General features: G+C 36.4%; 1 protein-coding gene across 3 annotated transcripts; it reads right to left on the bottom strand.

The window, feature by feature from the left end:
- Positions 1-1,570: 1,570 nt before the first annotated feature.
- LOC132616596 (phospholipid:diacylglycerol acyltransferase 1-like) lies at positions 1,571-10,135 on the bottom strand. 3 transcript variants are annotated; one of them, XM_060331120.1, is made up of 7 exons: positions 8,810-10,135; positions 7,334-7,556; positions 6,872-7,155; positions 5,251-5,575; positions 3,242-3,501; positions 2,361-2,854; positions 1,571-2,053 (listed from the first exon to the last, which is right to left on the bottom strand). In XM_060331120.1, exons 1-6 carry the CDS (start codon positions 9,238-9,240, stop codon positions 2,371-2,373), a joined length of 2,007 nt encoding a protein of 668 aa, XP_060187103.1. In that variant the 5' UTR covers positions 9,241-10,135; the 3' UTR covers positions 1,571-2,053; positions 2,361-2,370. The 3 variants fall into 3 exon arrangements, with proteins under 3 accessions (XP_060187103.1, XP_060187105.1, XP_060187104.1); XM_060331122.1 differs by having other exon boundaries at positions 9,351-10,134; XM_060331121.1 differs by lacking the exon at positions 8,810-10,135 and adding an exon at positions 8,583-8,788.
- Between the last annotated feature and the right edge of the window lie 1,097 nt (positions 10,136-11,232).

Genomic DNA, 11,232 nt, shown 5'->3' with positions numbered 1-11,232 from the left:
GTAGGTCTCATACAGTGATATTTTTGTGGTATTTAAGTGTTTTAAAACTTTCATTCTAAGAAAAATGGACATTATTTTAACGCGAACCAACAGAGGAATGTGGCCATTTAATTAAAGCAAGCGTTTAATTTTTACTATACTAAATTCTGGAATCACCGACTTTCTGTTAGATAAAGTTTGAATTCTTCTCAAGTCAATCCCGTGGAGGCAATTAAACCCAACTAACTAAAAAATAAAGGGATAACTACATGACACAACAAATATATAGTGGTATTGACATTTAGTAGCTATAGTTTAACTTAATTACTTCTCATAGCAAACATTTGGATAGTATTGATATTTAGTAACTATATATATATACACACACAAATTAGAATACCCATCATACTATTCACTTCCAACCCAACCCTCCCATCTCTATCCCCCCTCTTCTCCCCACTGCTCCGCCGCCGGCCACCACCGACCGCCGGAGCTCCGGCGAAATGTCGTGCCCCTTCACCACCATCGCTACCTCTCTCTCTCTCTCTCTCTCTCTCTCTCTCTCTCTCTAACGTCTAGTTCATCTTTAACTCCTCCACCACCACACCGGAACCCGAACCCGTTTCCACGACGGAATCCGGCATGTTTTTCGACGATATTGACAGTTCATGTTCAACTCCATACGTTAGTGCTCCGTCAAGTCCAGGTCGTAGTCAACCACCGCCTCCTTCACATCTTCCACTGTATCCACCGCCGCCACCTTCACGTCTTCCACCACCGTAGCCTCCACCACCACCGCCGTAGCCGACGGATCTAAGCATTGTTGGAAGCAAAAAGAAAAAAAAAACTCAAATCTACGCCGAAAAAAGCTCAGATCTACGCCGGAAAAGCTCAGTCCGGATTTTTTGCTATTTTTTTGTTGTGTTTACCTTGTATACAACTTTTTTTCGCGTGTATTTGTCGTAGACATACCAGGAATTTTCAGATCTGACCGGAAATTTTTCCAGATCTGTGTATACATACAGTGATACACTGGTATACAATATTTTTCGCGTTTTTTGAAGATCTTTTGTTGTATACAAATTAATACAACGAATTTGAAGTGTATACAAATGAATACAGTCAATTTTATTTCTTGTATTCAATATTTGAGTGTATTCATTAATATTTTGGTGTACCTATGTTGTATACAATGTTAATTTTTTGGTGTATCTATGTTGTATGCCTTGTATTTGTTGTATACAATACCGGAAAATATGATTTTGTTACTTTTTTGTGTATATATGTTTTTATGTATTCATTTGTTACTCGCTGTATTTATGAATACAACAAGTCAATTTATGAATACATATAGTCATTTTTCATGAATACAGTGAAAAAACAGGAAAAAAAATTATTGTATACAAATCAGAATTTGTATACACGCGCATGGATCCTGATTGTTGCTATAAAATGTAATTAGTGAAATATATGCTATGTGGCTTGAGTTAAGCCCAAATCTTTGTCATTTATGTAGTTTGCCCAAAAATAAAACAGGTCGAGATTTGTATATTTTTTGCACAAAGCCACCACATTTACTTAACACCTCAAAGGTATTAACCTATTTTTCACCCACTTAATTCTATGATAACAATTTACAGTAGAACTTTGTAGGTTCCAAAGCAAAAGAAACACACTTCTTCCTCCTGCTGTGCTGTTAAGAAGGAAAATAAGTTACATTCTTGATAAATCAAGCTAACATATAATAGAACGGATAAATGCAGTTCTTGGCTGCTCCACTATTAGTGTCTACACTATGCTATGAAGCGGATATAATTACAAGAAAAAATCAATGAATGTTCGAAATTTCGAGGAATATGAAGCTATGCAACCTAACGGCAGCCAAACATACATGCTTCCTGCAACATATACACTGGAAGGACACTGAAGTAAGCAGCTTCAGGTTTCCCAGGATCTTCTCGTTCAAACGATAGATGTTTCGGCCTCGTTTGATGTTTCAGCCGGGATACGAGAAGCCAAACGTATAGCGGAGCACCAGCAGCTCCCCAAAGCAATTGATTGAACACATGAAATTCTGCATAAAAAAGTAGCTGTCTAAGTTTTACCAATCTAGGATACAGTATAGCAAGCAACTATCTTTAGCTGACATCAATTCCTTCAGTCGCGAAAGTGCAACCTTCATGTGCTAATTGAAGATATGTATCTCTAAGCTACAAAAGTTGAAGTGAACAACTTTTCATGCAACCTATTAACCAGTGAAGTCATAAAATGGGTCCCTTTATCGGGGCCTAAAGGTCTATCTTTTACCTTACTTTCCTAATCATAACAACAAAAAGGAATTAAGAAACAGATAGCACCAGTCAACATGGCGTAAATCTCACCATATGAAGTCTAAAGCTTCAGTTTAATCCTTTCAGACCACTTGAAAATACCCGAGTGCACTTGATCTCCTTCCAAGTCTTCTCCACTAGCCCCAGCAGCTACTCTAATGATATCTTCAATCAGTGCAAAATTTCCCATTATATCGACGTGAGCACCACTTTGTGTTCCCCTGCCCTCTAAAAGATTAGCTGGAGGGGCGTGATTGTACTCTCTTACAAATGTACGGATGCCTGATGGATTGAATCGGGTCTTTCCTTTCCACCCTTTCGCACACATGTAACCTGCACTTAAAATAGGTACAGTCTCATCCCCATCAACATGAAAGACACCGCCTTTCAAGCAAGGACTTTCATTTCCACCCTCGGCCGAAGAATCTATCTGGAAAGGAATATAGCAATCTCCCGCAGGACTTAGTTTGTATACATATGCTCTTTCAGTTGGAATTCCAACTCCATACATTGAGAAGATTTCCATCTCTGGTGCATTGGGCAATCTGTAAATAGAACATAAGAGTGAGAACTAGCTATAAATATGCCAAACAGATTGCTGTAACACATATTTAACCAAGTCAAGAAAGATGGAGGATCATATTTTGCAAAATCTGCTATGAACAATTTCATGGGAAGGCAGAAATAAACATTAACTGGCAAACTGGAACTTTGGTATGGAAACTAGTAGTAGAAGTTAACAAGATGAACCATACTCCAAGAAGATGTTTGCAGCCCCTAAAACCCTGAAATTTCACCTTTAATTTCCATGTTGTACTCAGTTGTGTCTTGATATTTACTGTAGATGGGCTAAGAGTCGAGAAGATAAAGAGAAGTGCTGGCCTTTGGACATGGATCAAATAATACTTTTATAGAACAACATAGAAGCTTACTTTGTTTCCAAGGGATTTGACCAATATTTGTAGTGTTCATATTTTTTGTCATCCAGATCATAAGCAATTCCATACGAAAAATGAGCACTACCACGCTTCATCAACTTTGGTGCAACAAAATGAAGAAGATCCAAAACAGATCCAGCTGTGTAAACTTTGTAATCTGCAACAGCTTTGATACCTCCGATACCCATATCATGGTACTCAGTCCACACATCACGGCAAGTGGAGTTGGCATGACTTTTACCTTTAAGAGCATCCTGGAGAGAACCAAACAATAGAGGGGGCAATTTATTACTTACTTTTTCTTTTGTGGAAGAAAGCTAAAACCAGCAAGTAGAAATGCAACATCTGAAATTGTATTCTGATAACCTCTCCATTTGGAAGTTTAAACAAACAGTAGTAAACTCAGACAAACTAGTGTAAGCATATCCAGAAACATGAGAAACTGCTTTGTGGATACTGGAGTACCTCAAAATGGAATGGAGTATTGGAATAACTATTAATTCATGACAATTGGCAATACCATGTGTAACTCTAGCCCCTCCAGGTTCAAGATCCGAATAATCTTGTACCAGTAGAGAGTTTTAATAAGACAGAGATAGCAGTGTACTTAACATGTAAGTAACTCTAATGACTCATTTAATTGCTTATGTTTTCTAAGAGCTGATCAAATCACCAATTTCACACTGGAAGACAAACGACTATCCTGTTCTTCCTATCTTCCTACCCTGATCTTCCTATAACAACACCAAGCAGAAAAATACTTCATCCACCAGTGAGAGACTACCAGGAGATGTCCTTCTTATTAGAAGAAAAAAGTACTACCAGGAGATATCCTATCCAACAACTCCTTGTAGACTTGAGGAATGAACTCCACTAGTCTATGGATCTCAAACTACAAAAATGTGGCACTGATTTAATAACTAACCACCAATAGTACTTTAAAATCTGCTTTTAAACATGTTAAAGTGCTATTGACTTCTTTATTTTGTTTTTTCCCTTTGGATTGGAAATCGTACAATTACTTATCAAAGAAGTGAAAAAAATGACCCACACAATCATTTATAAGACATGATGCAAGAACAAGTGAGGAATCATTGCCTACATCAATAGATGTTTTATTGCTGCTTTGAGACTACTCGATTGTTATATAGGGGAGATTTTGAGCTTCGGTGGATATTGGACACGTCAAAGAAGAAAAAGACACTGCAAAGGCAATAACAACAAAAAGGTTCACATGTGGATTTCTTAGGAATCTACAGAGGGATACAGAACACACACTGCTGCAGGAGAGGTTCACATAAAACAGTGAAAATTCTGAAAATCCATGTTAACTTGAAAGAACTTAGAGATGCTTACAGTAAGGAAAACAACTATGACCTGTCTTTCAAGATAATTAAGCAAATATTATACACCAAAAGAAAGATCCATCAACCAGACTTCCTGCAAGCTTCCTACAGAAAAAGAAATGGCCTTTTTTCTTAATTAACTGCCTTTTAATTCTAAAAGATCAACAGACCTGAGCAACCAGTTCACAATTTAAGCATTAACAAGAGTATGGAATAAGAATCATCACAAAACATTCCAACCTTCGTTTTTTTTCCGGATAAGGTATCACAACACTTTCCAACTTGGGACTTATATGAAAGAGAAGATGTTCTCTTCTTATTCCATTTGTGCCTCATGTCACCAGGCCTTTTTCATCCACTACATTAGAAGGTAGAGCGAAGGATACTTTCATCAAAAAAAAAAAAAAAAAAACAGTAGAGCGAAGGATACATATTCACTACATATGGGAAGCTTATACAAAAAAGATTATTTGTATATTTAACACGTTTGTGACAGCCTATAGGTACTTTTTTGGTCGGCACATGAGGATTTGGGTCTAAACAAGTTCACACTGGTGTTAATGGCCCATCATGTAATTTAAGAACATGAAAGTTTAAATAAGACTGTACCCCAGAAATACTAGTTAGTGCACTTCAAAGTTCAAGTAAGAACATTACTCTGAAGTCAATCCTATCAATCTCTGATGAGTGTAAATCAGCTACATGCTTCCCAAACGATATTATTCTTCCGTATTTCACACGAGTAGCATTAACTGACTTTCTTGTCCTGTCACTTTCGGCTGTCTGGGTGCTATTGTTCTTTGGCTTCTTTTCGTTACACTCATAGCCTTCTTCTGGGGACCAATCCAGTCCGCCCCAAATAGTATCCCCGCCTTTAGGTATCATTGACATTGTTGAATCCCATGTACGAGTCATTCGCATTACATGCTGTAAAGTTTGGAAGTTGAACATTTCACTGTCCAAAAATCTTGGGGCCATAGACCTGCAGAAAAGGCAATTTCTACATTAGATCAAGAATGCATCTTGCAGATAAACAAAGGCCGGAAACTCCAAGTTAGACAGCACTGGTAAAACGTCTCTTGCGCACAGCAGAAAAGCTACTTGTGCATGCAATCACTGTTTTGCATGTGCACTATACATTCCCTTGAGAAAAAGATGCAAACACACTCACGAGAATAGATAAGATGATCAAAAGAACAGAGCTTCAAAATAGTTTCATAGAGGAAATTAACTAGTTCTTTTAAGAGGTACAAAACGATTAACATCATTCCTTCTCTGTGCTCTCAACAGTAGGAGCAAGATCGTGGTACATCTTGCTTTAGTGGAGCGAAATCAGGATATACAATCTCAGTTTTTCACAGGTGACTATCAACAAGGAGGAGGAGAGGAAAGGAATGCTGAAAACATTATCTAAAACATTGCTTTAGCAGCTTTTTTACTTATTGGAGCAGAAATTTTATTTTCCATCTCTTGTACATTCTATCCCTTTCACCCTCCATTTAAACTAAGAGAGAAATAGAAAAAGCAAAGACTTCATTAAAACCTAAGAGGCAGTAGGACACTGTCAAGACCAATAACATCCTCTACAACTATGACTAAAGACAACCACAACAGTGATTGATTCAGATGAAGGAAGAATCAAGAAAGAAGCTAGTAAATAGAATGAGGAAGAACCTAATAAGAAAACTGAGAGGTTGAAGTGGATTTTTACACAGTATATTCCTTGTTAGACCATTTTTAGACATCTGAAGGTATGACCGTGTGTTACTGTGACATAAGGTTGGGAGGCCTGCACAGAAATGCTCCCTTGAATTACATCATATGAGTTTTATTCATTGGTATAATTTACCTAAGCAGGTAGAAAAACATCACCAACAGGAAAAGGTAAAGATCCTTATTCTTTTGATCAAGAAAAAGGTAAAGATCCTTTCTGAATCCCAAAATATAACGATAAGCTATTTCTCCTAAAAAGGAGAAAGTAGACCTTGGTGTCGGGAATTTGTTCATAGTATAAGAGTTGCATGTTATGTACAATTTATCTTTCAGTGAGCAAAGGTGGAGCCAGGATTTCAACTTTGAGTTCTGGATTTTAGTACGATGACTTCAAGTGCAATAAATGGGTACTAAATTTACTATTTGTACACATTTATGAATTTCTAAATACAAATACACTGTTCCAACTTCCAATTAGACATCTCAAAAGAAGAAAGTGAAAGGAGCGCTACCTAATTACTATCATTTTAATAGAAAGCAAACTATTCATTGAAGAGAAAGAAACCTGGCAGCAGCAATATCCTTGGCTTCAGCTGAGAATAATCCTGAGACTGCTTTTGGGACACCCAAAAAGGGTCCTCCAATGTTCATTACAGCTTTTAAATGTTTAGCACACCAATCAGATCCACCTCCTCCACCCAATGGAGCTGGCGCCTCTACCCATTTCATGAAATGCAAGAAGTACAAAACACCCATTGAATGCGGAATTATAACCGCCTTTTTCCCACCACTTGAAGCCACCATGAGTTCTATGTTACTTTTAATCCTACTTAGAGTTTGATCTCGCACCTACAGATTTTGAGAAAAAAATGCTGAGTTATCAGTTTGCAATGGTAGTCGCTAGAAGTGCAGATGCACATATCATGCAACTCAGGTTAGCTATTGGAAGGAAACATCCTCCAGTAAATTATGAAACACCAGAACGGCAAAGAAAACTGCATGTGTGCTACTTTCAGAGTTACAGTACCTCAGTGTTCTGAAATGAGATCCTCCAATCATAGGCAGCCATATACATGTTTTTCTCCTCATATCCAATGCGAGCCAAATTGGCAATTAAAACAGCCCAAACAAAATAACCTGGAGCAAAGTAATCAGCTGCGACAAGCCCAGAGACAGGCCTAATCCTTATACCAAAAGGATCCAATCCAGTTTCATTATCAAGTGACATATGCTCCACCCAGCAAAGGGGTCTGCATTTTATTTGGACAAAGAGAGAGCGATTTGTTATGTGTTGTAAGCAAAAATATAGAAGCAGAAGATTCAGTCATAAGTCAATTGATCTTAATTCACAAGTAGTTTCAAGAGGAGATATATAAAAAGGAAGCATAACTCAGTCCCCTACCACCAAACCTTACTTTAGTTTCCACATTAGCCTACTCTACCTAATGGCGATTGTTTGAAAAATTTCAGAAACAGAGTTAGCAAAAGCTACTCGAGAAACTCAAAAAACAAGTTTGCACAATCTATTTTTGATAATTTTCGAATAAATGCCATATATCCCACCAGACCAGGATCAACTATTTTTGGTTGTTGTTTATGAGTGAAAACCAAACAAAAGGAAAGATAAAGGAAACAGAGAAAAATAAGAGCCAACAATAGTAAAGAATGAATCTTTTCAGCTTTTGAAACCTTTCCATTAACAACTAAGAACACTTTACTCACGTATTTTCCCTGACAACTCAAAAAACCCATTTTCACTTGCCAGATTTGATGCACAAACAAATTCACTCTGTATTGTAATCAAACTCCATAACATCATATAAAGCTTACATCACAACATTCTAAAAGCTAAAGAACACAAATTTGAAGGACCAGAAAAGAAAGAAACATAAAGGGAAAAATGCCATATATCCCACCAGCCCAAGATCCACTATCTTTTTGAGTGAAAACCAAACAAAAAGAAAGGTAAAGGAAACAGAGAAAAATAAGAGCCAACAATAGTAAAGAATGAATCTTTTCAGCTTTCGGAACTTTTCCCATTAACAACTAAGAACACGCATTTTCCCTCACAACTCAAAAAGTCCATTTCAGTTGCCAGATTTGATGCACAAACAAAATCACTAGTGTAATCAAACTCCACAACATCATAAAAAGCTTACATCAGAACATTCTAAAAGCTAAAGAACACAAATTTGAAGGACTAGAAAAGAAAGAAACAAAAAACCAAAAAAATACTAGTAGTAAAGAGTCAAATCTTTTCAGCTTTCGGAACTTACAAAGAATGAATCTTTTCAGCTTTCGGAACTTTCCCATCAACAACTAATAACACCTTACTCAAGTACAACTCAAAAAATCCATTTTCACTTGCCAGATTTGATGCACAAATAAATTCACTTTGTAGTATAATCAAACTCCACAACATCATAAAAAGAACATTCCAAAACCTAAAAGAACACAAATTTGATGGACCAAAAACCAAAAATAGGCAAAAAGGTATTAGTACCTTTTATACAATTCACCAAAAGTACCACCCCATAACCTCTTTCTAAACAAACCATCAGCACATTGATGTCCTTCCCACAATTCAAGCCCACCAGTAACAATCCCAGGTACAAATACCACTGGATGTTTAGCCCTTAACCCTTCTTTCGCCAATTTAACACCCGGTGGGTCCGGTAACGGCCCCGTTATCGCCTCCGTTACATACTGTGGGAATGATGCTGGCATTGCATTGTAAAGAAACAATAAAAACCACCATATTGAACATATACAACCTATAAACCAACAACAACCATCCACACAACTCCATCTCCTCCTTAACCTTAACTTCCTCGAACCTAATTTATTACTCTTTTCCTTAAATTCTTCATAATCTGGCTCTGTATCCGAGATTTTCTTGTTTTCTGTGCCCTTTCTACGCCTTAGTATAGACATAAATACAGTACAGGTAATATAGCTGATTTTCTAATTATTACTACTAATCATCAACTGTGATAAGTAATATTATTGGTGTTTTTAATTAATGACTGAAAGGTAGTATTCACCTCATTTATTATGCACCTCTCAGCTAATAAAATCTCAATACTCATCAAACCCTAGCTCTGCAAACAGATACATACAAATACAAACACACTTGTATGTATATATATTGTCAGAGCAAGAGAAAATACAGCCCGTTGCACAAAACATCCGCGTTATTAAGATACTCTAACCCATGCAAGCATTAGTGACCGTTTATGGTGTCGAATTGGGTGACCTATAATATTAAAAAAAAAACAATAAAAGGGGAAATAAATTAGGTACAAATTTGGATTAGTTGAATAACCCCTTTCCTTAAAAATAATGTTTTTGTATGTACTCCCTCCATTAATTTTTATTTATCCATTGTGAATTTTGTAAAATAATAAATGAAGTGTAAAATTTACTATGATACTCATATTAACCGTGAATATTTTTAATGGATTTGAAAAATTATTTAAAATGAATAATTAATATTATGAGTAAAATATAAAAAAAATTAATATGTTAAAAGTGACAAATAAATTAAAAATTTATTTTTAAAATATTAAATAAATAAATAAAAGTAAACGGAGGGATATATATTTTTTGTGTATATATAGATAGTGGAAGAGGGGGGTGGGGTGATCGGAGAAGGAATCTTGAGGAAGCGGAGAAAACTATAGAAGGTGGAAGAGATGGGAGGTGGGGTCTATGTTGGTGACACGTGGAGATCTTAGGAGCTTCGTTATATTTGTGATTGATTCTCCGCCATTAAATTGAATCGGTGGTGTCAATTTATTATTATTGACGGTGTGGGATGGGAGGACTGGCAAGAGGGGAGCACGTTAAATATGAATATATACCCAAATTGGATGCAAAACATTATGAGAGCTAGTACTTTTTTATATACATATTTCTTTACCGTATTATGTTTTAAAATATTGGGGTGAGAAAGAGAGTCCGAAACCAAAATGCCCTCAAAAGATTCATTTTGAACTAAAATATCCTAACAAAAAAAATATTACCGAAGTGCCTTTACCGCAATAATTTATTGCGCTAAAGCAGGTAACGGGGACTGCTCCGTTAACTGCTATAGTGCCTGTCTTTTTTTTTTTTTTGCCCTTTTGGTTAATCCTTCTTCCATTACACTTTTTAACGTACTTTGAACATAGATTAATCATGCTTCGGGACCCCGAAACTTCAATATTTTATATAGAACATTACTTATTTTTGTGCGATTAATAAGGTAGGATCAATACATCAAGGATACACAAAAGTTCGGATGGCCGTTTTAGTGGTTGAAAAGTGCTCGAACGCCATTTTCGTTTGAAGGCTCGGTGTCATTAGCTTGAAGTTCTTTACGAATACGTAAACTTGTTTATCAATAATTAATCAAAAGTTAGTCAAAATGACAGCATTCATAAAAAATTAAAAAAAAAATAAAAAAAAAAAACCTTAATTAAATTGCATCATTCATAACCTTGAGTAAATGAAAATACTTAAACTTGTTTATTAATAAGAAGCCCAAACTTTTTAAAATACAATCATCAAAGTAAGAAAAAAACTTAAAAAACATTCATCAATTAATGTCCTTGAGTTGATCTTCCACCACCACCGCGAGATGTGCCACCACCACTAGATCTACCACCACGAAAGTTTCCTCCACCACGAGAGGTACTTCCACCGCGAGATGTAGTTTGACCACCATGTCGTAAGGGACACTTGCGTTTATCATGACCAACATAATTGCAAAATGAGCATTTTTGAGTGTATCTCCCCGGTGGAACATCCATTTCATTATGAATACGCGAGTATGCATTCTTTCTCAATTTACGGATAAATGCTTTATTTTCAACCATTGAAAATGGATCCGGTGGCCAATAACTCTCACTACCAAGTGGGTAGAACCTTCCAGCATACGTTCTT

This window comes from Lycium barbarum, chromosome 11 (assembly GCF_019175385.1).
Source record: "Lycium barbarum isolate Lr01 chromosome 11, ASM1917538v2, whole genome shotgun sequence".
Classification (NCBI taxonomy): Eukaryota; Viridiplantae; Streptophyta; class Magnoliopsida; order Solanales; family Solanaceae; genus Lycium; species Lycium barbarum.
Note: the sequence above shows the minus strand (reverse complement) of the source record. Positions and strands in the feature narration are given on the sequence as shown.

What these genes read in the sequence shown, in the direction of transcription:
- LOC132616596 (XM_060331120.1), bottom strand. Translation starts at nt 9,240, where the DNA reads ATGTCTATACTAAGGCGTAGAAAGGGCACAGAAAACAAGAAAATCTCG. An exon ending in TTTGGTGAATTGTATAAAAG is followed by an intron (nt 7,557 to 8,809) that starts GTACTAATACCT and finishes AATAAAATGCAG; the next exon opens with ACCCCTTTGCTGGGTGGAGC. An exon ending in AAGGATATTGCTGCTGCCAG is followed by an intron (nt 5,576 to 6,871) that starts GTTTCTTTCTCT and finishes CCTTTTCTGCAG; the next exon opens with GTCTATGGCCCCAAGATTTT.